A 27,174-nucleotide genomic window follows, 5' to 3' on the forward strand; every position below is an offset into this window, starting at 1 on the left:
GTGTTAGCCTGGGTTACATAGCACCCAAACGCATATTGAAGGTGAACTGTTAGCTACAGACACTGGTGACATGATCGTGAAGGTATATAACTAATTGCATAGACTCACAGAATCATAGAATCAGTAAGGTTGAGAAGGGACCTCCGGAGATCATCTAGTCCAATCCCCCTGCTCAGCAGGGTCACCTAGAGCATGTTAAGACAGGGTTGCATCCAGGCAGGCCTTGAAGATCTCCAGAGAAGGAGACTCCACAGCCTCTCTGGGCAACCTGTGCCAGTGCTCCGTCACTCTCACAGGGAAGAAATTCCCCCTCACGGTCAGGCAGAACTTCCTGTGCTTCAATTTCTGCCCACTGCCTCTTGTCCTGTCACACGGGACAACTGAAAAGAGTTTGTCCCCGTCCCTTTGACACCCTCCCTTCAGGTACTTGTACACATTGGTAAGATCCCCCCTCAGTCTTCTCTTCCCCAGGCTGAAGAGGCCCAGCTCTCGCAGCCRTTCCTCAYAGGGCAGGTGCTCCAGCCCTCTGATCATCTTCGTAGCCCTACGCTGGCCTCTCTCCAGGAGCTCCATGTCTCTCTTGTAGTGGGGAGCCCACAACTGGACACAGGACTTGAAATGAGGCCTCACTAGGGCTGAGCAGAGGGGCAGGATCACCTCCCTCGACCTGCTCGCAACACTCTTCCTAATGCACCCCAGCAGACCATTAGCCTTCTTGGCCRCATTGCTGGCTCATGGTCAATCTGTCATCCACCAGCACTCCCAGGTCTTTCTCTGCAGAGATGCTCTCCAGAAGATCAGCCCCAGCCTGTACTTGTGCCTAGGGTTACTTTTCCCTAGGTGCAGGACTCTGCACTTGCCCTTGTCGAACCTCAGGAGGTTCCTCTCCGCCCAGCTCTCCAGCCTGGCCAGGTCTCTCTGAATGGCAGCACAGCCCTCAGGTGTGTCAGCCACTCCTCCCAGCTTGGKATCAKCAGCAAACTTGCTGAGGAGGCACTCTGTCCCCTCATCCAGGTCAYTGATGAAGAAGTTGAAYAGGATGGGAGCCAGTMCTGAGCCCTGGGGGATGCCACTAGCCACAGGCCTCCAACTAGACTCTACGCCACTGATGATGACCCTCTCTGAGCTCTGCCTTTCAGCCACTTCTCAATCCACCTCACTGTCCCCTCATCTAACCCACACTTCTTGAGCTTCTCTAGGAGGATGTTATGGGAGACAGTGTCAAAAGCCTTGCTGAAGTCAAGGTACACAACATCCACTGCTCTCCCCTCATCTACCCTGCCAGTCAYTCCATCACAGAAGGCTATCAGGTTGGTTAAGCAGGATTTCCCCTTGCTGAATCCATGCAGGCTACTCCTGATCACCTTCTTTTCCTCCGTATGTCTGGAGATGACATCCAGAATGAGCTGTTCCATCACCTTTCCAGGGATGGAGGTGAGGCCAATTGGCCTACAGTGGCCTGGGTCCTCCTTCTTGCCCTTTTTGAAGACTGGAGTGACACTGGCTTTCTTCCAGTCCTCAGGCACCTCTCCAGTTCTCCAGGATCTTTCCAAGATGATGGAGAGCAGCCTGGCAACAACATCTGCCAGCTTGCTCAGGACCCGTGGGTGCATCTCATCCGGGCCCATGGATTTGTGGATGTCTAGGCTGCCCAGAAGGTCTCTAATCCTATCCTCCTCAACCAAAGGAAAGTCTTCCCTTCTCTGGACTTTCTCCCTCATGTGCAGGCTCTGGGATTCCTGAGGGCTGCCCTTAGCAGTGACGACTGAAGCAAAGAAGGCATTCAGTAATTCTGCCTTCTCTGCATCCTTCGTCACCAGGGCCACCGCCCCATTCAGTAGTGGGCCCACATTTTCCCTAGTCCTCCTCTTGCTGCTGATGTATTTGAAGMMRCCCTTCCTGTTGTCCTTGACATCCCTTGCCAGACTCAATTACACCTGGGCCTTCCTCGCTGCATCTCTACATACTCTGGCTGCATTCCTATAATTCTCCCAAGTAGCCTGTCCCCTCTTCCACAGTCTGTGTTTTTTCTTCTTCTGTCTGAATTTGGCCAAGAGCTCCTTGCTCACCCATGCAGRTGTCCTGCCCCTCTTGCTGCACTTTTTACTCATAGGGATGCACTGCTCTTGAGCTTGGAGGAAGTGATGTTTGAATACTAGCCAGCTGTCCTGGACCCCAATTCCTTCTAGGGCTTTAACCCATGAGACTCCACCAATTAGGTCTCTGAAGAGCCCAAAGTCCGCTCTCCTGAAGTCTAGGGTTGCAATCCTGCTTGTTGCCTTAGTTCTTTCCTGCTGGATCCTGAACTCCACCATCTCAGAGGTGCATAAAAAAAAGCACCTCAAAGAGAGCAGCCTGCTTCCTGTATGGGATACAACCATCTTCTCACCGCAAATCAAAGCGGACAAGAATACTGTAGGAGGCAGTTTGGTTTGGTTTAAGATAAACAGCTGACATTTTGGAAGCAAAATGGTTAGCAAATACTGTTCTACCCTATCGAAGGGAGCCAAGGGATTAGCAAACAAATCGTACGGTTGTATTATTAATATCTGACAGTGAATAAGATAYGTGAAGTAATTTGGACCAAGAAGTTGTTATTTTATTGACACTTGACAACCAGCATTTTGGCTAATTCTACTTGGACAAGACTTTATGACACGTACTTTATAGAGATATTCTTTTAATCAGTAGCAGACTAAAGACTGGTTAAAAGAACATCAAGAACCTGTAAAATCCCAAATCTCTAGTGACACAATGGAATGTCAAAACAACTTGCTTGGAAACATTTTAAAAATTGGCTGCATTTTGCCAGGATTTTTAAGGAAGAACTTAAAAACACAACAGTAAGTATAATGGAGGTATCTGCTAAAATAAAAAGGCTTGATCAGTTAATTTTAAACAGGTACTGAGTCAAATGTCTCAAAAAAGATACATCCAACTGCTATTGCACGCAAAGTCTTACGGGATCTACTATAAGTGAAATCATGCACAAATACTGGAGGGATTTTTTTAATCTGACAATTAATCTTTGAGTTGGCCAAATTTCATAAGAAAATAAGCTGCAAGATGAAAAAAACGTAAGGCTATGGTTTGTAATTCACCACAACTCTTGATTTTTAAATTATATTACTTGCATTTAAAATAGAAGCAATTCCATGTCTAGAATCAGGGTTTTTAGTCACCATCAAGGAAAAGGTTTCAGGGTAATACATTACAAAAATGTGGCAATTACTCATATTACATTAGAATTCAGAGAATTGGTGTTGCAGTGGCACCAATGGCCAAAAAACTCAGTAGGCACAAAGGAATGATTCAAACTTTAAACTCGTCTATTTAAAATGAAATATAAGTTGGTATAAATAAGATATTACCTAGTCTTTTTGTATAGCATACGTATAAGCAATCGACTCAGTCTGCTATTTGGAGCTCTGCAAACTGATTACTTACAACTATACACTATTTTTTCTTATATAATTGGAAACTTTTTTTAAAAAATAAATATTGAAATATGACTGGTAGACTGGTACAAATTCTTTGAAAAAATAACAAACCAGAAATACATGTAGATGTAAGTACATACGTCACTACATTTTACTTACTAATCTCTATTCCTCTAAGCTAATATGAATTTATTCTCAGTAATTTCTAACTTTTAACCTGCTAATAAAGTATCACAAATACTAACACAGTGTACAGATGAAAAACTTAAAACACATAGTGTTTCCCTGCTCACAGCACTTTATTTCTGGAGCAGTAAATTCTATGATTTTATCTCATGACAACGATTCCTTGTAAGCATCACACACACTGTGCTTCTAGGTCAGACACATTGCTGCATGCTACAAGACAGCATCAGTTTGCAGAACATTAGGGGAAAAAGAAAAAAGTCTGCATAAGCCATTGCATTCACTTGAAAGTGGGTCAGCTGGCATAAAGAACTGTGCCCAGACATCTCTGAAAAGGAAAGCAGCAAAAACAGTCTTTTATCAGCCTAATCTCGTAAGTCTGGCTTGCCTGCTGGCGGTTACTACCCACATAGCTAGCTAAGCACAGTCTGGATGAAGAGGTTTCTGATCTGGCTCTGTGAAGAATTAGCTGGGATCAGTGAGGTTTCTTTAGTTCAGAAACAACATTTCATGAATGCAGCTATCCTTTCTCCAGAGTCAGAACAGATAAGCAAACAGTGTAGCCACCCCTATGGAAAAAGCCAGAACTAAAATGCTCTATAGGACAAACCTCAAGTAGCTACATACACACATAGTTTAGGCCTCCCTGCACTGCTCTTCATGGAATTATGGGAAAGCACAGAAACATTTGAAATACACTACAGGGAATGAGATCAGATCTGATATTACTGGTTTTAAGCTGAAACTAGTAAACCTTTCAGGACTAAGCTACCTCCTGCAGAATTAATCAGATAATACTRCGCTGTAGCTCATTGCACTCCTTAGTATTTCAGGTTCACAGAAAGCTTACTAGGTCTGATCAGTATGGCAGGAATTTGTAGAACTAGCTCAAATCTGGAGATGCAGGCCACAGAAAAAATAAAGACACAGTGCAGAAACATCCACGCAGCTCAGTAGGAGGTAAGATATGGCAGAACCTGTTAGTGCAAGGCTCAGTCTGGTTCCGTACCAAGTATCTTTCACATTGCACTGCTAATTGTACATATTACTATGGTGTACACACTATATGGTGTATGCTTGGCCACATCTGGAGTTGTCTAGTGTCCAGTTCTGGGCTCCCCAGTACGAGGGAGACATGGAACTACTCAAGAGTCCCACATAGGCCTAGGAAGATGATCAGACAACTGCAGCATCTCTCTTATGAGGAAAGGCTGTGAGAGCAGGGCCTGCTTAGCCTGGAGAAGAGAAGACTGAGGGAGGATCCTACTTTCTACAAATACCTTAAGGGAGAGTGTCAAGAGGATGCGGCCGGACTCTTTTCAGTGGTGCCGTACGACAGAACAAGAGGCACAAACTGAAACACAGGAAGTTCTACTTCAATATAAGGAAAAACTAATTTCCTGTGAGAGTGACAGAGCACTGGAATAGGTTGCCCAGAGAGTTGTGGAGTCTCCTTCCCTGGAGATCTTCAAACCATGCCTGGATGTGATCCTGTGCAATGTGCTCTAGGTGACTTTGCTTGAGCAGGGGCATTGGACTAGATGATCTACAGAGGTTCCTTTCAACCTCAACCATTCTGTGATTCAGTAAAGTGACTTTCATCAGCTTGGAACCTGGAGATGGATGTATGTAATATGTGGAGCACCCGTTTCCCTGTCAGTCCAAAACATGAAAATTTGGAATTGATTGCCCACCAGCCAAAAAATCCTGTCTAATTTGAAATTATAAAATTATGAAATCATATAATACTGAAGACAGCTCCCTTACATTTGTTACTTTATCAAACAGCTCAACGAAACTCCTCTAATTTTCTATACTTGAAAGTTAAAAAGCTAGAGTTTTCCAAATGGATGATTCACAATAAACGGTGCTCAAGCTCCCTCTGCTGTTTGCAGAAGCAGCTAGATTCTTCAAAGTATTTACTCATCATATAACTAAAATAGATGTAGACGCACACAGTCATCAGCCACAATTAAAAAACAGTCAGGCAAAAAGTCTGCCCAGGAAATTTTAGATGCCACAGAGTTAGGGACAAAACTGAACCTGTCCATTCAATGAAAAAGTCAAATTCAGAATTAAGGTAAAATGTTGTTTTACTTCTGTTTTATTCCATTTTAAATTTAATTTTAAATGTTGAAGTAACACATTAATCCCTGCAGGTTCAGTTAAAACAGATTTTTTAAAAATTTCCTATGAAACACTAATTAATACATAAAATTACAAGGTAGAAAAAAACTCATATAGGTCGTTATCTTTTATTTATATACTGCTTTAAAGTTATTTACACAGTACTGCTCAACTGAGTCTAGCCTAACTACCCACAACCTTAAAATGAGGCAAATCAACAGCTGCTCTGCAAAGAGGCAACATGTATTTAGAATAGTCTTTCTATATCAATTAGAAGTGGAATTTTTATTTTTAAAATACTTAATCATACAGTTTAAGATAAAATAAAAGAATATGGGAAAGATCAGAAGATTGTCTCTGATCCTCATATATATATATATATATAAATATACATATATATATATATATATATATATATATATTTATTTGAGCTTTCACACAGGGTTTAAGCAAGCCACGCATATCTCCAAGTAAGAGTTATTAGGAAATGCATATATGAAAAAGGAATAATCTAGAAGTGTTTTTAGTATCAAATACAAATTTCAGAAGAATCTCTACCATTTATAAATCATAAAAAAATTGTTCTACTGCAAATAAGAGGCACTGACATGATGAAATTTATATACTTAAAGGAATGCTTTATGTTTTATTTAAAAAGAAATGCTTGTTTTCAGATGTTTCTTTCCAGAACAGTGTACTGAGTGAGGCCTATGTTATTCAAAAACAATAACTTCTATGGAAAGCTCATACCTGTACCATGGATAAATGAAGTTTTCCAGCACCAGTTCAAGCACCTGTGCAGAACAAAAACAGTAACATTATAAAAATGAAATTTATCACAAATCCTTGTCAGAAGTATTAAAACAAAACAAATACCTTTCAAATCTCACAGAATATAATTTGTATAACATAAAACTCTTAGGTATAAATACATAGTGCTACTGTGACATCAATCATTTTGCATAATGAACAGTACTCTGGACAAATAGTAATAAACTTATGGTTTCATCAGATCTCACACGAAACAGCTGCCACTGCTACTACAGACAGTAGTAGTATGGTGCTCATTCTGTTAGGCAACTACTACAAAAAAAATGTAATCTTTCTTCCAAAAGCCTCTCCCTGATTTTTCAAGATCAGTTCCACTCTTTTCTGTTACAGCATGTAGCATCCTGCATTCACACGAATCTCCATCTTTTCTGACTCTCCTACACCCTACAGTCCATACTATATGCTCATCACTCTTCCCCCAAGAAAGCAAACAAAAGAAGAATACTAAAAAGAAACTTCTATAAAAGCCATTCCCCTTTCTCCAAACCAAGCAGGCATCACGCACAGTTTTCAGCAAAGCCTTACTGTCCAGCCATCTCCTGGAGCCCTAGAGTGCTTCCAAAACCCATGCCTCACATGTGCCACCATGGCTTTCTCTTTCTTATCCCTAGCCCCTGCAAATGCCATCTGCATGGATGTCTATAAGAAAGTCTCTCCACTCCATCTTTTTCAAACCTGTTCCTTACAGGCCAGACCCATGGTTGCCTTTCCCATGTTGGAAAACCTCAGTTCCTTGGCAGGACATGGTACTGTTGCACCCATGCCACAGGCATGCCATGGCTCAATTTGGCTTTCAGTGACACAGCAGGAAGGGAGGGAGGGAACACAATTGTGCCTGTTCCACCAACAGCTGCTACCATAATACACATAAGATGTACTGTGAGCAAAACTGTAGCTTTGGCACATCTCCTTACACAACAGTTTCAAGTACCTTTTACATTTCTTGCATGATGATTAACGAAGAGAAACTTTTGGAGGGACGGGGAAACAGGAGATAGTGCCAAGAAAAAGATGGGAGAAAGGAAAAGGATGAGGGACATTTGCTTGAGATCTCTTCTTCACTATAACACCAAGATATACTCTGTGTATCTTCTCCTGTAACAACTTGTTCCTCAATTACAGACATTACTTTGGAGATCAGTTGACCTCCAGCAACATCAATGCTGATCAAGGGTACTAAGAAAGAATGAGTTGTGCCACTATATATGGCTGTTATGTCATATTCTGTAGAGAAAAGATCTTGAAATAAAAAGTCACAGTTTTCAAAGAAAAATATATAATGTGTTTGAAAGTAAAGTTGAATGTAATTGAGGATAATAAAAGCATCATTTACAAAAATAAGTATTACTCTTCTTAGAAGATWTGCTGCATATATGTACTGAGGATGTACGCACTGCAAGGATTCAAGCACATTACATAGATTTGTGCTATCTTTAGGGCCTTTGCTCTACTCATGACGTACACAAGTAAGGTTAGTAAAACACACACCATGGCCTTTTTAAATTCTCAATTTTTTAGACTTGAGTAGTTGATGGAGCATTCTTTTTCTATCTTCACTACTGAAATAGTCTACTCAAATTTGATTAGGTACCTTCTTTTCTCCGATTATTTCATTTCAGGGATTTTCCTCCTCCCTCTCTCTTTTTAAAAGTCAAGGAGATTTCCCACACAAACATCCTTTCCTTCTTCTTCAACAACTTTGTATGGTCCACAGCACAGACATCTAAACTCATCCATGTCTTTTCTCTCTCTCTTTTTTCTTGTTTTAGGTTTTTCCATCCAGCCTAAGACTTTTATTAAGCAATCTCAGAACTAAAGCTTTCCTGAAATAGTGAAATTTTAATATGACACATGTGATAATGCATGGATGCACAGGCTATTTTTCTTTTCCTTATGTCGTATTTCCATTAAAAGCAGAGGTTTGAAAAAGGCAAATCCTTTACTTCCCAAGACAGAAAAAGATCAGGAAATGCCAAAGAACCTTCTTTAGAAGCTAATCTTCACAGAATAGGAGGCAGATCAAATCTAGCTTCAGACTGAGAAAACATTACCTTAACAGTCATTAACAGCAACGGAACAGCGCACTTTGGACTCAATGCCATCCATAGCACTGCCAATATATAAAATAGCAACTTATTCTAGAAGTCTCAGTCTAACAGGTACTGCAACTTTGTTTTCCTTCATCTAGAGTTTCTACAAAACAGTCCTCTTTCAGGGCTCAAACCACAGGCTCTCCCAAATAAAGTGCCTTTTAAGAGGAAAGACCTGCAGAAAAATCCATACTGGGCATCTGCTTGGGGGTCCTTTCTCTTTCTTCCTCCGCTTTTGCCCTGCACTTCAAGAGCAACCACAGCAAATCASCTCCACTTTGGATTGAAAAGTGCACTTGGACAGCCTTCAAGAATAAGCCATTGTACTCAGTGTGAATATAATGTGCTCCTCTTCAAAGAGGTTTCTTTTATCTATGGTTACTTTTGGGGGACAGAAAGCCTGTCCATCAGGTACATGTCACTGCAATTTCACTTCATCAACCGCTAACATAACTTGTTGATGCTCTCTTAACCTACACTTCTGAGGCTTCTAAAGTTGTTAGAAGAATTATTTCTAACAAGAAGTGACCTTGTTTTCAGTGTTAACTAAGCCAAAAACTTTTGTTTCTGAGATTGATTTTCCTGTAGTTATTACCTCAGCAAGAAAAGTGTGTGGAGGGGGGAGAGGGAGGTAAGACCTGATGGCCCATCCCACCTTCTGAATAAGGTCTCCTCGAGATTCACCCTATGTTTGTTACTGACTTCCACATGAGCTATTTCACAGACTTGTTAGTGTTCCTCCTAATCTCTTCTATTTCCCAATCCACACCTTAAGTTAGGGCTCTCCTATATTATTTAGGTAGGGGGTATGTATTACTTACACAGCACAAAGCCATGTAGACAATCCCAGTAGACAAAGTCCCAAAGGCACAGAGGCTGACCAGATAACTATCTTAAAACACCCTTGAAGTCCAGATGACACAGCTTAGAACACTGGTAAAAACACATTCTACTAGAGCTCAAGTTACCTATATGGCCTTAACAAAAACACCTTGATGCCGGACATGCAGAATGCAGTCCCACAAAGTTCTGTATGCACATTTTCTAAACACACAGCACTTTAGTTACATATGATGCTCTGTTACTCCAAGACGTAACACTGAAACTGAGAGAGACAACGTGAAATCACTCATACTCCAAAATACAAGCACTCAAGGGATAATAAGCAACTAGGCAATTATTTGCCAGTAATGAGAATTCAAGGCATACAATTCATATGGACTTTCCCTATGAACCCGATGAGTCTTCCAGGTATTAGTGTAATTCTGTAGCTCAGAAAAAAAAAGTAACACCATCCACTATTTTCTTAGGAAGCACGAAGAAAGCAGTACATACGTACTGTCTTCTGGTCCTGCAACATCAGATATATCATCCAAGCTCAACTGTTCGCCCTGCTCACGTGCACCAACAGAGGAGACATGACAACATCTCAAAGAGTACTAGTTAACAAGACTTAATTTCCTTTTCTGTTAGGCTTTAAATGAAATGACTTATCATTTGTATTTAAAACTAAAGAGTAAAACTTATCTGTTTCTCAAATATTTTGGAAAATGACTGGTTCTTTACGTATGTACAATTTTTAATTGGAGAGAGATCAAAAGTGTAAAATCAAATGCAGCAGGTAACAGAGTAAGAAACAGCTGAAGAAAGAACACAGAGAATTTATTTCCCAGCAAACAATGCAATACTGTAAGCTATTCAGTCTACTACTGCTACGACAAGCTTTCTGTGGACGGCCGTAGAATCAACTCCAGTTCCCAAGAGGAAAAACTATGACAGCTGAGTGATTAATGATTCAGTAGCAGGACAGACCTACCAGGCTGGATTTGACTGCAAAGCAAAAAGGATTTGAAAAGCAAAGCACAAATAACAAGAAAAGCCTTAACAGACAGTACAATTAGATGACCAAGACTGTGATCCTGAGGGCAGAACAAGCCTTTCCCAGTAAGAAAGAATGCAGGCCAGTGTGCAGCTACAAGAGTTCTGGATTGTYGAGGAGCACGTTGAAGATAGTAGCTAACTTCTTGTCATTCATTTTTCCAGCAATGCATGGAAAGATTAAAATTACTTTCATAAATAATAAAAATTCTGGTTGCATACAAAAAGCAAGAACCTGAGAATSTGAAAATTAATGAAAATTTTATGAGATCAACAAATACCCTGTTCCATTAACTTTTTTTTTGTGATGCTGAGCAAGAAAACCAGTTAGCTTTCTTTTCTAAATATTACATATATTTGATTTGCAACAATTAAACCTAAACTGCTCCCCATACAGCAAAATTAGACTATAGGTAAAGAACCAAATTCACTATACTCAATACTGCATTATTGTAATACTGAGAATTCAATTCTTCTTTATCCAATCTGTAACACTTAAAAGTATACTTAAAACTGGCCAATAGAAATCATATTTAATTCAAAATTAAAAAAAAAATGGAAAACTAAGATAAAGCACAAAGATTAAAAACACCGCAAACAGTTATACTTAGGTCATTACACTATTTTTGTGCAGGACACAGCCCAAAATATCAAATACTGACAGACCCATGGCTAAGGCAGTTTAGATTTCAACTATAACAATAACTATACCTGAAGATGGGGGAAAAGGTCAAGCACAGGCTTTACTTACTGTTTTAAACCATTTATAGGAGCTAGATAAGCAAAACAAGGTTGCAAAAGCGTTAAGAAATAGTAAAATGGGACAAACTGCCACCACAATCCAAGACATAAAAAAATCTGTATTTGTAAGGAAAACCTGAATTTCTTCTAATTTAAGTTATCTGTAAGCACTTGAAAACACAAGCATTAAGAATACAAGACTTGTTCAAATTAGAAACACTAGAAAATGAGAATGGTGCTAAAATTCTTCAACCTGCAAAAGAAGAACTAATTAGAAAAAACAATTGTTCAAAAATCTCAGAATTATTCTAAATAATTTGAAGAATCCACTTTTTCAGCACTCCTGCTGTGCACATCTTTAAAGCCTCATTAATCTTAATTCAGTATCAGTTTCCTCCTAATGTCTGATAAACCCACAAAAGAAAATAAGAATAATGTCTCTTTCCAACCCAAAGCATGTTATCCAGTTCCAGGCACACATTAAACGCTGCATCCCCAGGGTGGATGATCAGGAAGATTATTGTGTGCAGAACTTCAGCTACTCTCTTAACTAGCACAAAAGGGTTGCAACAGGCAATCAATCCAGTGGAATTTCTTATTCCAAGCAGTATAGAAAGTGGAAATAGTGACTCAGGTGTATCAACAGAGTCTACATGGGACCAAAGATTATCACCTTGCCTCACTGCCCCAGGACTGCCAGAGCTTTGGTCTGACACTTCCTTCTACTTAAGCACCCAAAGAAAAGAAAGAAATGAGAAGCGTGGCATAGAGATATGAAAGCTATGTGTAAACTGCTAAGTAAGGTGGGACGAGGACATGCCACTGAAGTGAAAAAACACTTTGGTAAAAGCCAAACTACAGTAATAGCTAACAAATATAAAAATGCCAGTGTGCTGCAATACATTTTAAAGATCTGTCTTAGAAAATAACTACGGTATCTATTCACATTTCTTCTATGAATAACATACAAAAAAAATTTTTTAAAGCATTAATTCTCATTTAAGCTACCGCATCTTTTAGGGGAAAAGGAAAAGTTTAACAGAAAACTTTCCAGTCCTTCCACATTTATCACATTCTTTGGTAAATGGTCACAGTTATTCACCATCTAAATTTACATGCATAATAATACTTCATATTTTACTTCAAAACAATAGTTTTTTATAAAAATAAACCTCTTTAAATAGTATGAAGTGATAGTGCATTTTAATAAACKTGGGTCTACACTTGTATGAAAAAAAATTGAATAGATTCAGTAATTTTAAAACAATAAAAGTTTGCTTCTGAAATTACAGAGTAAGTCACAACATTAAACCAAAGGAAGCTACCACACTGCTGACGTGATGTTTTTAAACATTCCTCAGCTGTCCATTTCTCTCTTTCCTTCAGGTTTTCATCCTTTTACCACTTCTGCTATGGAGAGAGATCAAAAGTGTAACGACCCACAATTGAATTGAAGTTATTAGCTTATACTGCAGAGATAGCTCTGACCTAGTATGCTGGATTGTTGATAGCGGGAGCTGATACATAAGAATGTGCTCCCTTCTAACATGTTATTTATTTGTTGTTTTATCACAGAACTCCAAAGTTAAAATTCTGAATAAATGAAATTAAGCTACACAAGTAACTGTGTATTCTTCTAGCTCCGAAGAAAGACACTGGCAACTGAATAGACAATTCTGTATTTCATCAATTGCCAGCCAAGAAAAAAAAAAAGAACATGAATAAGAAGAAAAGTCTGCAGATATTTTTTGAAAAGAACAAAGCAAAACAAAATTATTTGAAGACATTTCCTGATTTAGAGTCTTATTAAAAAACAGCTGTTATGCTGTTCTTCTTTGGAAGAATTTTGTTATAGTTTTCTCTAATGACTTTAGCTACCTATGAGCACACATTCAAGTTCATTACAGAAACTTTGTAGTGGAGCAAATCATTTCTTAACCTCCACTTCAATAGACTAAGTGGGCTAAAATTCATAACGCTTTGAGAATAAGACATGCTTTTTAATGACTCTAACATAACTGTTCTTTCCTATACACTTCCCAAATTACGTTCATTTCCTAGGGTTTAGGCATGCTATTACAGAAACAGTTATATCTGTATGAAAAAAATATGTCATCCTGCCTCTCTACTCTTGGTATATGCTCTGATTCGATTTTTGCAAGAACAAGTTAACACACATAGGAACTATATCTGACTTCTACTGGACCAGAATTAACACGTCTAAAAAGGACGGAAAGAAAAAAAAAAGAAAGAAAAATCATTGTATTTCAAAGAACTAAAGAAATTAAGCAGCAACTACCTCTGAGAGAGATGCATCGACCTTTGAAGGCACTCTGAGGTCCAGCCACGGCTGATAGTTTTCTAGAAGCAAAGCAGGCCTGTAGGAGAATGTAGAAAAAGGTAGTGTAACAATGTTTGATTGAAAGTTTCCTACTGCTGTGCACAAAACATAATAAATACTAAGATTACCAGTGCCACATATTTAGCTTACCTGTGCCTCTTGCATTTGACCTTGCCACAGACAGCACAACTGTGACCATGGGGAAATAGCTCCGGGAGTTCTAATTGCTAAGACAAAATATTTGGACAAATTTATATTCTTCAAAATCACAACTCTCTTAATATGTTGATATATTAGTCAATTTGCCTTCCAGTTACAGAGAACTGAACAGCATAAAGACACAGTTGTTTTCCTGTCAAGAAAACAGGATGACATGAGAAAAAATGAACAGAAAAATCACTCGAAGTTTGAGAAAATATACTCCCTCACTTCTCCAGTCATCTCTTTATACATCAGTTAGTCTCATAATAGACATTCCCCTTTTCTATAAATCTTACTTCGCTCATAGCTTTGAACTATTGTAACTACAACATTTTCAGTCCTCTGAAAATCAGCATTAAACTATTCTGAAGTCAGAAAACAGAAACTTCGTTAAGGATTTGTTTTCTTTGAAAATCAATTTCACTTAAAGAAGTTTGACTACAGTCAATAAYGAAGATACAGCATTGATTTGCCAGAAGACAAGCATTAAAACAAACAATAAAAGAGAAGGTGATTATTACATGATTTCTCAGCTATTGCATATCACCTGCTACTGAACTGCCAACAGTGAAAAGTGTGAAATGTTTAGAAAATAACATCCATGTACACTCCCAAAAGCTAGACACATGTAGCTTTGATAGGACTTTGCATGAATATATGAAAAATCCAGATCTTAATCATCATACAAGTATATTTGCTGTAAAATAGTCACTAATAAGTGGGTATTAACTGTATTTGTGCTGTATTTTTAAAAGCAAGAAGGATTAGATAAAAACTACTACCCTTATCCATTATTACAAAACTTAACACATGAAAACACAAACAGGCGTATTTACCTTAGGTTTATATTTTATTGTGAAAAGAATATTTGGCAAGAGAGAATCCGGTCCTAACGAACAGTAGAATGTGACAACACCAGCCACAAATGACCAGAAGATCATCAAAATGTGAAGATACCTTAAAATTAAATCGGAAAAAGATATATTACTTTGTGGAAAGATACCAGTATTACACGGTGCTTTACAGGTTTTCTTTTAAATATATATTAGTATCAGCATTTCTTTCATTGGTAGTTTAACCAGCAGCTACTTGAAAGACTAAAGCTAAGTGTCTCCCCAGCACCTGCTACGGAATTCAATTCCGGCCGCACGCAACTGAGAAGCCCGAGCAGATCTACAGCAGTCTCGCCCACGGCTAGGCGAGGTGCAGCAGTCCTGCCAGCAAACCGGAGGCGGCCGTCAACACCCCCCTGCCGAAGCGCCAGCTCGCGTTACCTCGTACCGGCCCTCCCGCCCCGGCTGAGGGCCTGAGCAGGTGCAGCCATCACCGGGCAGGGGAGGTCGGCCCCGGACCGGCCGCGTCTACGGCTCTTCAGCTCGCTGCCGCCGGTGACCTGAGGCCCGCGCTCCCCCCGGCCCCGGCCCCGCCCCGCGCGCAGGGTCCGCTGCCGCCGGGGGCTCGCGCGCGGCGCCCAACCGCCGCCTGCGCGCGCTCGGCCGTTACCGGTTGAGCAGGAGGGTGGCGGCGCCCAGCCCCAAGAAGAGGCAGCAGAAGAGCGGGTACTGGCGGCAGGTCTCCCGCAGCGCCTCGGCGCCCCGCACGCGCTGCCGCAGCCGCTCGCGCGCCGCCCGCACCCACCCCATGGCCGCAGCGGAGCGGAGCGGAGCGGAGCGGAGCGGAGGGCGCCGCCGCCGCCTCTCCGGCGCTGGGAGGGCAGCGCCAGAGCGGGCGCGACGCGGACGCCGGAGCGCGCCGCTTCCGGTCCCTGCCGCACGTGACCGCGGGCACGTGACCGCGGGCGCTGGCGTCAGGCGGGCGGGCGGGCTGCCGGAGGGCGCCATGTTGTCGGAGGGGGGCAGCCCTACGTGGCGGCGCCGGTGGGAGGCGGGCGAGGCGCCCCGCGCCGGCGGGCGAAGAGCACGGTACGGCCTGGGACGCAGGCAGCGCTCAGCACCTGGGCCGGGCGCCCCTGCCCCCTCCCGCGCCCCAGCTCGGGGGGTGGGGGCGGCGGCGGCAGTAACGGTTCGGCTGCGCGCGGCGGCGGACGGCGGCAGCCGCGGGCCCCGGGACGGGGAAGGGAGCGAGGGGGAAGAAGCGACCGGCCCCTTCCCAGCACGGCGCTGCCCGGGGCCGCGGCGCCGGGCTGCTGGCTCGGGGCGGCGGGGTCGCGGGGTCGCGCCGGGCAGGCCCGGCCGCGGAGCGGGGACGGGGAGCGGAGCAGGACCGAGCTGCGCGGGGCCTTGCCGAAGCTGGGGGCAAGGTCTGCCGCGTTTTGGGGAATACTTGGCGCCCGGCGAGATCCTTCAAGCAAACCTCCAGTGACGTGCTTGGGTGGCATTTCAAGCCCTGCTGTGTAACATACTGTCCTGAGCCCTGTAAATAGAAGATCTCTGATGACAGAGTGCTTACATAAATACTTAGGTTCTGCACAACAGGGCCTGGCTCTGAGCAGTGATTAAAATGCGCTGTATTAGATGATGACTGAACTAAATCATTCAGTAATTGGGATACTGAAATGGTGTAAGTATCTTCAAAACCCTAGTAACTATGCGTAAAGAAAAGGAACAGGAGAAGTAGATCTTCTTGAGAATCTGGGTGCATACAGACTAATTTAAGACTCATCCAAGATTAATGTCTAGAAGGTAGTTTATTGCAAGTGAGGATTTAAAGCCAAGTTCACTTAAATGAAAAAGCGTGCAAATTCAATGCCAGTCATGAGCTTTCAGATTGCTTGAATGCTTTCAGCAAGTCTGTGTTTAGAAGCTCAAAGTTATGTTAATATGGCACTATGGTTGTGGGAAGATTAGTTCAGAGTGCAAAATAAAAGCTCTTAAACAACTTGTTCTGGGAAATATTATTTAGAGATGGGAACTTCTGAGTTGCAGATATAAGAGAAACCAGTTCAGCTAGAACCGACTGCTTCTATTTAAGTTGCCTCAAGAAGTTGATGTTGATTTCTACATTCATTTCCACTAGTCCCACACAGGCATACTTGGGCAAAGGATATGTAAGTGCACATAGAATGCTCCTGCTTAGAGTATTTAGAAAATTAAAGCCAAAAGTAGCATTGAGACACTTCTCTCATGTTTATCATAGTATGCAACACTTCCCTTGACCTCTAGAGCAGGTGACTGCTATGGTTTGACTTCAGTATGTTGACCTTTCTCGGAGAGCTTGGCAAAAGCCCAGGGTAGGATTGAGTTTCTTTAAAGAGTCTCTGCACAGTGTTACTTCATGTYGTTCCTTGTGTTTTCTATTACAAAAATAAGCTGTATATAAAGTGCAAATTTCTGTACAGTCTTTATCCAGAGGAAGTTAATTTTCTTCAGAACACATGCTATTTACTACTTTCTAACTTTATCCTTAGCTTTATTGTGATATTGTCATTTATTTTGCTATAATTTAATAAGGAATAGCTTTTTTTTTAAAAAAAAAATCCAATTTTAAAAATATTTCCTAAAGATATCACACCATCATCTTATCTGTCAAACCATCATAGGAAATTACTTGCACAGTAAACCAGTAGCAGGCAGGAATACAAGTCAAACYTTTGCTTCTGTTTGTGTCCTTGGTAAGGGACACTAGGTAAAGTTGCTTTAAACTGCATCTTTACCTTAAATTGTTCGCATTCAATTTTGCAGTAATAATACCTTATCATCTGAAAAGTTGTTTGATTTTTGCCAGGTCACAAAGTCAATTCTCTAGTGATAAGTATGAATTTATAACAGGGAGGGGGTACCCTACGGTGGAAGATTTCTGCATTTCACTGTTCATTACACAACTGGAATTTTTTAGCTTCATAACATTAAATCAAATTTTCTTGAAACGTCTCACCACCACTTCTAAATTACAATTATTTATAGCCATAAGCTGTTTCAGCAGATCTGTATGCTTTTCTTACACTAGCTTTTCAGTTGGTCTGCTTGTTGCTTAGAGTTTATATATCTGCTGGCCAGACACAACACAAAACCTACTTTATCCCATACTTCTCTGCCACAGAGACAGCATGTTAGCATTGCAGATCTCCCTCTGTAACTCTTCCTTCTATGACTACTCAGATGGTTCAGCTAGGCTAAAAGATACGGCTGAGGTTTGTATTCCAAAACAACAAAAAAAAACCCACGTGAAGTGAGATACAAGACCAAACTTCCAAAAATTAAATTGAACTTTATTGGAGAAATGAGAGCTTTAACCATTCCCCAGCTACTGCATGTCTGTCTGTCTTTGCAAAAATTCTTGGAAACGTTCTCTGGTTAACTGGGGAACTGGGAGGGAAAATGCATATCTGGAGATGGGCTCTGAAGCTACACTGACAGGGCTAAGTTATTCTGGAAAGCTAGGGGGGGCTTGATACTTAAAATCTAAAAGGATCTTTTSCTGATCATACCAGTGTTTTATTGTTTTATTTTGGATTTTTTTTTAAGGCAACTAAAGATGACTGTGTCTAGTATTTGAAACAAATACGTCTGTACATTTTGAACATGACTTAAAAGTTACATTTGTTGGCTGAATAATATAAATTAAGGCTAAAATGCTATACATCAAAGCTGAGTTTGCTTAAGCTTACAGAAACTCATTTGTTTTGTTTAATAAATCAGGCAATGAACTGTAATGCACAGATTCTCATAGGCTGCTTGCCTTTGCAGGACTRCTTTTGCTCACCAGTAGCTCAAAAATTAGTCATTGTCCATAATGTCTCCTGTTCAAAGCCTTACATATTCATGTTTCTTAAGGATACAGTTGTCTAGGCTAACACATACGGTGCAATCTTTTATATTTTCCTAACGAGGAATTCTTTTGTACATCATTCCCCACAATTACTTGATCATTTCTGCCTCTTCCAGAATTTTAAATGTCATATTCAAATTGYTTTAACTACAAATATTTAGCAGCAAATTTTAAGTTAATTTTAAACAACTATTTAGCAGATACCTGAACTTAAATTTAAAAAAGACACAATTTAGTGATTCAGATGCCAAGAAAATTAAGCATTAGATACCTTCGGCTTAACTTATCAGTTAAAAACTTATACAGTGTAGTTACTGATTTCATCCTGCAAATTCAGGGAGTTAAAGTCTGTTCAAAAAACGTGAGGTAAAATTTTATATTTAATAGTACTTGTTGACCATTCTGTATTGGAAGAGCAGACAGACTTTTGGGGAAAATACCAGTTGACCACTTTATATATATTTCTGTTTGTTGGTTTGTGTAGGACGATAGTGATTAGCATGCAAGTAAACAAAATGCTAGTTTTACTGTTACAAATGCGGTCATGTTCATTTCTCTCGGTTAATGAGTTAATAGTCTGCTAATACTCCGAGGTAAATAGCATTTGGGAGCTAGTTCCAAATCATGTCTGTTCTTTGCACCACCCACACTGATGTGGACTGTGTCAGTTTTATGGAAACATGCTGCCATTGGTTGGTTTAGGTTCTTAAATTTGGTATCCATTAACCACCAGGTTATGGACCATATGTTGAGCAACAGTGGTGTAAGAATAAAGCCCATTGCATGAGGAAAGGATAACCTGGGGCCAAATGTACCTGCTGGATACCGCAACAGAGACTTTGGGTTCCTGGATGAAATATCACACAAATTGCTCTTTAAAAGAMGGGGGGGACAGGGAAGGATGGAAGACGTAGTTCAGCTGTTCAAGAAGAGTAAAGAGTATAATGGCTGTAAGGAAAGGGGAAGTTGTTAAACAATAAAAAAAACAAACCAAACTAAAAAACCCCCAYGACCTACACACGCTCTCCATAATTAGGGGGAAAAAAGAATTGCAAGCTACTGAAATTGCAGAGGTTGAAACTTCCTTTTTTAGAAAGAGATTCAGTGGGCAATTGAAGTTGGGGGAGGGAGGAAGGGAGCTAAAGGGTCTCAATCGCAATAGGCCACCCAAAATTCATCAGTAGCTTCCTAAAGAGTCTGTAAAGTGCAATTGAATTAGATGACCTGAGACTACCTAGCAGGCCGCATAGCTAAAAGCTAAGTCATGAAATGACTGACTGGCATCTGGCAGAATCAAAATTTGAAGGGAGAAAAAGGCAAGGAGACTCTTCTGGTAAAAGTATTTGAATGAAAGAACTCATGGAAAGCAAGAGAATCTCCAGAGGGTCAGTTTACTGTGCCCATCCAGACTGATGCTGGGGAAAGCAGAGAGAAGCAAGGACACTGAGGAAATACTGAGCAGGTCAGAATTTCAGCAGGACAAGCACAATCCATTTGGAAAAAACTTACACCAGGAAGAAGAAAAAATGGCCATGTGCTAGAGGTAGTTTTTCCTTGAGAAACTCTTAACTCCTAAAGAAGAAAACAAAAAGGTTCATAGCAATACTAGTATATACCAAATTTTCTCCAATTATTATATGGAAAGGATTATTCTGGATACTTTATTAATAGACTAAATTATGAGAATTAAAATATTAGAGATCAAAATAAGTAGTCTGTCCTGTGGTAGATGGCAGTTTGTAGAACATTAAAGCAGAAGGGCACCAAGGGGACAGCTGTAGGATAAGCGTAGAAGGAAAAGATGGTTTACAGACTATGGGAAATAYAGAGCCTGCAAAATAAAAGAACATCAAGGGAAAATAAGGGGAGGCACTAATTGATACAGGAGACACATTCTCTGATTCGTTGCTTGGAAGTATCCTGAGGAAATGAGGTGTTTTTCCTGAATTGCAAGTTGCTTTTTGAATAGCTATGAGCATTTAATGTCCATAAAAATCATGCAGAAAGGAGTTCTATTGCTTAAATACATTGCATGAGTGAATATAGTTCTTTGAACATTGTGTCTGTTTCATTTAGTATTAATGCATCTTTTTGCATTAAAAAGACGGTGAAAAATCATTCCCTACTTAGCACCATTGCTGCTTATGATTTTAATTAGACCATTTTGTCCATCTGAGCTGTGTTTTCCCAAATGAAGATTCTTGCTATAGTTAATTGTTCCTCCCATGGGAGTACTTCTGTACCTTTGCCCATCTTTGCTCTTTGTCCTCTTCCAGCTCTACTCTACCACACCACCAGAAAACAGAGGATAGAAGGGGACTGCAGCAAAGGGAACAAAACTGTTCAACAAAATAGCACATGAAATGCTATATATTAGTAGCACTGGTGACTTCTTAAGTTTTTCTTTAAATTTTTTTTTGGGCCTCAGCGAAGAAAGAATTCCCCTGAATGGAAACATTCAAGTAGTCAGGAAGTTCTAATCGATATGCAGTACTTGTCAAAAGTGGGAAAAAAGGAACAAGTACAACTAACAGTTGCTATTGTAAGCCAGCTTATACCACAGCAAGTTCTCTGCTAATACTGTCAAATCTAATGATACTGATCATGTAAACCCAGGTGTAGTGATGCATATGTTTATTATGGGAACTGACTAGCTGGTACCCTGACACCCATTACTTTAGCTTCTGTAGATACAACTCTAAATGCCTTGCATGTCTGTGTCATCAGGTCAGAATTCCACAGAGATATTTTTGGTTTGAACAATCAGTTTCTCAGACAACATGAAGTATTTAGAAGCAGTATAGGGTAAAAATTAAAACATAATTAATTATCACCCTCAGAAAATTATTTATGTCAGTTAAGTTTTTCAGACATTTCACATAAATTGTTACAGAACCAGCTGTATTAACAGGTACTGTTTTGCTTACTATTTGTTGATTGAAGATGTAAGCTAGAAATTTGACATTTTCCTGCATTTAAATGTTGTACAGGAAAAAAAAAGAACAGTTAAAGAGAAGATTAAAAAACAAAACAAAACAAAAAAAATGGGACATCAATGTTAAGTTTTCCTGGCAAAATCACGGAATACCTGAAAACAGCAAAATAATGACTTCGGGTCATAGACAAAGTCTTGCTATGAGAGAGCCTGAACTGAGGGTTATTCCTTATGGCGATGAATTTTGACACTTTTTGAAGGACATGGGCAACTTGGTGTTACTTACTTTGTGGGGAAACTTGAGAGCACATCTTATAATAAAGCTCCACAATAAGAAGAGTATGGCAGCTTTAGTCAGAGAATTTAAAAAGTGGGGCTCAGTATCAAGCTCTGCAAGGCCAGGCTTCTTTACAGTTGATGAGCTGATGTAGCTGATCAGTGTAATCTGTTCTCTGCTACGTAAGTTCCAAAAGGTACCGCAGACAAAACCAYTGGTATATTTAACAGAAAAGTGGTACCATGATATATTACATATACTACTTCACCTACTTAAGAAACTGGGAAAGACATTGGAGCTTTTAAGATATGAGATTATATGAGGGATTATTATTAACATTCAATATTATTTTGAAGCAAATCAGAATTGATTTAGAAAGTAACTGAATGATGTGCTGCTGTATGAGCTACCTGGCTTCTTTGTTGTTTTACTCAAGTACACGGGAACCTGTTTTAAATGCTAGGCATGCAGTTTTATCTCTCTAATAGATGCGTAAACTTTTTGAAATAAAGCCTAATGAATTGGCATTTTAATATTAAAATCAGCTTAGCATCTTTCATAACAAACCTCAAGAAATGACATTGTTTTACTTAAGAAGCTGACTTCAGTCTGCCTAAGAAGTCCTCCAGTCTAACACCAAAGTCTGAGGTGTCCAGTTTCTGACCTTTTCCCTCTCCAGGAGTTCTAAGTGAAGTCTGAGTTCTTTGAATTTCAACAGATGCATCTAAGATAATTCTCTATATGGAGTTAGGAGCTAAGAGGTCTAAGATATACCTGAAGTTGAGCTGCAAGCAGTTCAGATGTAAGAAAAAACATTTTTCACTTGAGAAAGTGTATTTTGCATCAGAAGAAATGCTATCAGAATGGAGAAGGGATGCTTTAATATCATATAGGGGCCTTGTAACCACTATTTGTCTAGTAAGAGTCCACTGATCATTACCAAACTAAAGGCTCAAGTGCTATCCTACTGCCATCCTGTGGCATATTGTCTTCATCCACTGTAGTTCTGGAATATATTCTAGTCAGAAAACTTGGAATACCACTCCGTCTCATTCTGGAAAGCCCGTGCCTTTAGGGATTCTCCTGGATCACAATGGTGGGGATCAGGGCGCAGCTCTTCTCCCTGCTCTTTATCTTCTCCTTTGTTTGTTCATTACATCGGGAGGATTAGTCAAGGTAGCTCTGCGTTAATTTCTCTCTTCTCCTTCCCTGAAGGCCCTGGGCAATAATTAAAAGCCAGCACAGAGAAAGGAGCGAAACAGAAGCCAAGGATTATCTGGAGAAGCTGCTCTGGCAGTGGAGGAAAGACATGAAATTAGTGCACTGGGTTCAAGATGTCTTAGTTCAAAATTGCTCACCTGAGTTTCACCAAGAATTCAGTACACGCAGCAGTCTCCACTGATCCTCACTCCCCTTTACTTCTAGTTAGCAACATTCCCATCTCCCACTGAGGCTTCAGAGATGCTGGTCATCATGCACCGTGCTCACCTGCAGAGAAAATAGCAACTTTTCCCCCACTGAAAGCTGTCTGTGAAACCAACCATCTTTGTCTTGTTCATTGGCACACAGGATGCATGAAACCTTATTTATTTTTGATCATGGTTTATCTCAATAAGGAAAGATTATCCTGCCAAACTGAAATTTGGCAGATGCATTCCAGATCAATTTGTCATCTGATTTTCTGCATTACCAGATTCCAGGCAGCCTTCCTTTTTCAACCTTCTCCCACCTTTTCACCTGATACAGGTTTTTGCATCTGAGAGTCTTRGAACAAAGTCACTTTTGTTTCAGTAAGTGTACCTCCTGTTATGAAAAAAATAACAAGTTCTATCCTAGACTTGAGGAAACCGAACATCTTTCTTCAGACAATGAAGTATGGCAATCTTCATACTCGTAATAACTCAAGACATTGTTTCCTGTATCTTGAGATGCCTTTTAGACATCTTTTTCCAAGCATGCACTGATCATTACAAGTACCTTCATTTCTGAATATGTGAAGACCACCTCCAGTTCCAAATACATCTTATTTGGGGTATATATACCCATCCCATCAAGTCTTTTATGAAAAAGTCTTGGCACAAGCCTGAGAAAGGAATGACAGGCCACTTCTCTCTCAGGATGCTGGGTTTGTATGATACATTTCTCCAGGAAGAAACAACTATTACAGAGTCCTTTAACTAGACTCCGTGGATTTCAGCACAAACATATCTGATCCTGTTGTATTAATGAGCTCTTTGGGACTATCCTGAATTGGAATCAGCAAGAGCCTACCTTTTACAGACCCAGTCCTGCCAGTTCCTGGCTGGAAAGAGACTGCTGAGTTCACTCAGCTTCTTAAGTGAGACACCCAACTAGTCTGTCATTTGGTTCCCTGGATTAAAGAAATGTTCAAATCAAGACTTTGTATGCAGCTTACCTAAGAATACTGCATTCCCTCRCTCAGTTAGGATATACTGTCAGGCCCTATTAAAAACAGACTTCTCAGTACTTTGTCATTGTTCTACTTTTGCCCATCCATTAAGGGATTAAAAGGGCAGTGAATGGCAAATGCATTTTTGTAGTGATGAGATGGAAGAAACTCCTCATGTGTATTGAAAAGCCTTCAGTTTTTGGAGCCTCTACTTCAGATATTCAAGACTCTCCTGCCTCCCTGGAGCTGAAGGTATTGGACTGTATCACTTCCAAATAGCAGATTTACAAATTGGACTATAGGATTTCACTCATCTCCCAGAACAGGACGTTTGAAATAGCAGTACTAAGGCAGAGTAATAGTTTTCTTATCTAGTTTTCTACTTTGTCATATTTGAAACCACCTTCCTTTCAGAGACATTTTATTGAAGACTTCCTTAGTTCTCTTGGGTGTGTTTCTCCTGCCTGMCTTTCTTCTGAACTTTCCAGTAAGATAAAGTGGTCTTCATGACTATGGCAGCCAGGACGGAATTTTCTTACCATTTAACATGAAATCCAAGGACCCTGCMTCTGCTCTTGACTTGATGTTTGAATCTGGGGAAGATCCATCACCTGACAGTTCCTTTCACATCACACTCTGGCTGTTAGATAGTGCCTTGGTTACAGTATACCAGATTTTGGCAGGAAAAATTCCACCAAGCTTTAAGACAGGTAAATGAAGTTATTCCACTTTGCGGTCTGCTGAGAAAGTTGTTTCTTTGGCTATTTTACCTTTAACCTTAACCCATAAAGATCTTGCCAGAAGATTAAGGTACAACTAATAGTCACCCTGTGCCCCCAGGTAGATGATTTATCTTTCTGATTTTTCTACCACCTTAAGTTTTTCCACAGGGCAGACAAGGATATGTTTCCCATCAAGCTTCCCCAAGTAGGGAATATTTGAGATTCTATTCATTCTAAGTCAATTTTTTATATACAAGACAATRTTTTCATCCAGAATTCCTCTGAGGGGAAATCTTCCTGGTTGCCATCACTGCTTCAAAACAAACCAAAAAACCCCAAGGTATTCACAGGTATCTTTTATGTTTTGTTTTTCACAGGGACATTTTGTGCTCCTTCAAGGTATATGAGTCAAGATTACAAGTCTGTATTCTTTTTAAAATTATTCTGAAGTAAGTTTTTTTGGACATCGTGCACGATTTTACTTCATTTGGGAAACCTAGGATCTCTCTACATCAATTTTTACATATGGCTGAGGGGTAGAAGTTCAGTTGTCTCTAGAGATGATCACACTGGATAGTCAATTGTGTCAAGACTTGATCTGAAGTTATCAACTGAGACCCATTATAGTGCACACGCCCGCAGGAGACCAGCAACATTACAAATGTCCCAGTCTGCAATTCTATTTACATTTTTGCATGTATTTTACCATTATGGATAAATATCATGATGATTATCTAATACTGATTCAGCTATTCAGGAATTCTTTCAGGTAAGCTATGATGCATTAGATTCTGCTTAGAAGCACTCTCTAAAAAGCAAACAAAATCCACATTATTAAAAAAGAAAAAAAAAGGTGTTACCTGACAGTTACTGGCACTCCCCAGACACATTAATCTCCTTTGTCCCATATCCAAGAATTCAAGACATTCTGGAGTCAACAGGGACGGATGGCATAGAACACATACCATCCATTTAAGCCACATGTCCTTGGAAAGGGACACGTTTAAGTCCTCTCCTATACTCCCTTTAGAGATGAGTTTTTATTTTGGTTCCTCTCTTCCCCCGTACATGCATTTGTACTGGATAGAAGAATTCTAAGATAGGCTGAGATAATGGCATGTTATCTTTCTTCATAGAACAAAAGCACTACCACATGAATCTCTAAAATATGCTACTTACTGGGCTCTAACCTCACCCAGTCATCTTATCTTAAAACCATGGTTGCTAAGCTAATGGTTCTATCTTAAACTGCACACACAATTTGAACAGGAACATTACCTGATGCTTCATCTTCATGTTGATGTCCTTTTTCTCTAGTATGAGGATTACCACATCCAATTACTTTACTTAATTACAAATCTCTATGTGAATACTTTAGAGCACTGTAGTAGAAACATGTTGATTCAAAGGAATTTAGAAATCTAACAGATGCTTAAAACACTTTATGATAAACTATCTACTGTTTTTTCTAAGCAATACAAAGCAGGAGCTGATCATCATCGACCCTTATCAGTTACTCCCCCAGCTATTTACTAACTCCACACTGAAATTACATAAGCACTTGAACATACTTCAGGATGCAATCAGCTGGTTTTGCATAAGCCAGAGCTGAAAGTAGTTAGAGCTAATCTTGCCAACGTTGTGACCACCATCTGATCTCTCACAATGCAATCTGTATCCGTGTGACAAATACACCTTAATGCACCTCCAAGTGCATTTACAGAGACTCTTCACTTTTCCAAAGCTTAGTAAGCAATGTCTTGTGAACAAGTCTCTCTTCTCCTATCCCTCAATCCTCAATGAAATTAGCGCTCTTAGGGAATGTTAGACTTSCAATGAACTGTGAAAGTTTACCTACTGCTATGTAAAAAACAAAACTCTACACTTCCTAAAAGAATGTACTAATTTTTCAATCTAGGAAAAGACTGACTACCTCAGAAAGAAGCAACAATCAAGTCTGAAGTTCAGTGACGAGTCAATGCTTTGCGAGTATTCTTTTCTTGGGTAGAAATGATCACCTGAATCACTCAGAACATCAAAAAAATATATATATGTATATATATAGCCAGATGATCTTCAGATTTGTATGCCATTTAAAAAAATGCAAGGTTATCATTTATTACACGATTCCCAAACTAAGATTACTTCTTTGCAAAACCAGGTGGCAAACCACACAAAATAAGTAACACATTTTTTAAATCAAATAAATTTAAGACCTTTCAGATTCTGCCCAACTTTAACCAGAGAATTGTCTCACTGAAGTTAAC

At 40.0% G+C, this 27,174-nt stretch overlaps 1 protein-coding gene and 1 long non-coding RNA gene across 4 annotated transcripts in view; one reads left to right on the plus strand and one right to left on the minus strand.

The window, feature by feature from the left end:
* Positions 1-15,595, minus strand: part of SNX14 (sorting nexin 14) — a 60,200-nt gene extending 44,605 nt beyond the window's left edge. For 2 of the 3 annotated variants that reach the window (XM_085299227.1, XM_085299226.1), the window contains exons 1-5: positions 15,339-15,498; positions 14,672-14,792; positions 13,785-13,861; positions 13,593-13,671; positions 6,504-6,547 (exon numbers count right to left, since the gene is read on the minus strand). In XM_085299227.1, coding sequence (XP_085155353.1) covers positions 6,504-6,547; positions 13,593-13,671; positions 13,785-13,861; positions 14,672-14,792; positions 15,339-15,478 — 461 coding nt within the window. In that variant the 5' untranslated portion in view covers positions 15,479-15,498. Of the gene's footprint in view, positions 1-6,503; positions 6,548-13,592; positions 13,672-13,784; positions 13,862-14,671; positions 14,793-15,338 lie in introns of all 3 variants that reach the window. The other variant, XM_085299225.1, reaches the window with a different exon arrangement.
* Positions 15,596-15,662: 67 nt separating this feature from the next.
* LOC146599097 (uncharacterized) lies at positions 15,663-27,034 on the plus strand. Its single transcript, XR_014895111.1, has 3 exons — positions 15,663-15,757; positions 25,285-25,676; positions 26,826-27,034. It is a non-coding gene; the product is annotated as an uncharacterized LOC146599097 (long non-coding RNA).
* Positions 27,035-27,174: the final 140 nt, after the last annotated feature.

The sequence above is a fragment of the Rhea americana genome, unplaced genomic scaffold (genome assembly GCF_003343005.1).
Source record: "Rhea americana isolate MKP2758 unplaced genomic scaffold, rheAme1 scaffold_147, whole genome shotgun sequence".
Lineage (NCBI taxonomy): Eukaryota > Metazoa > Chordata > Aves > Rheiformes > Rheidae > Rhea > Rhea americana.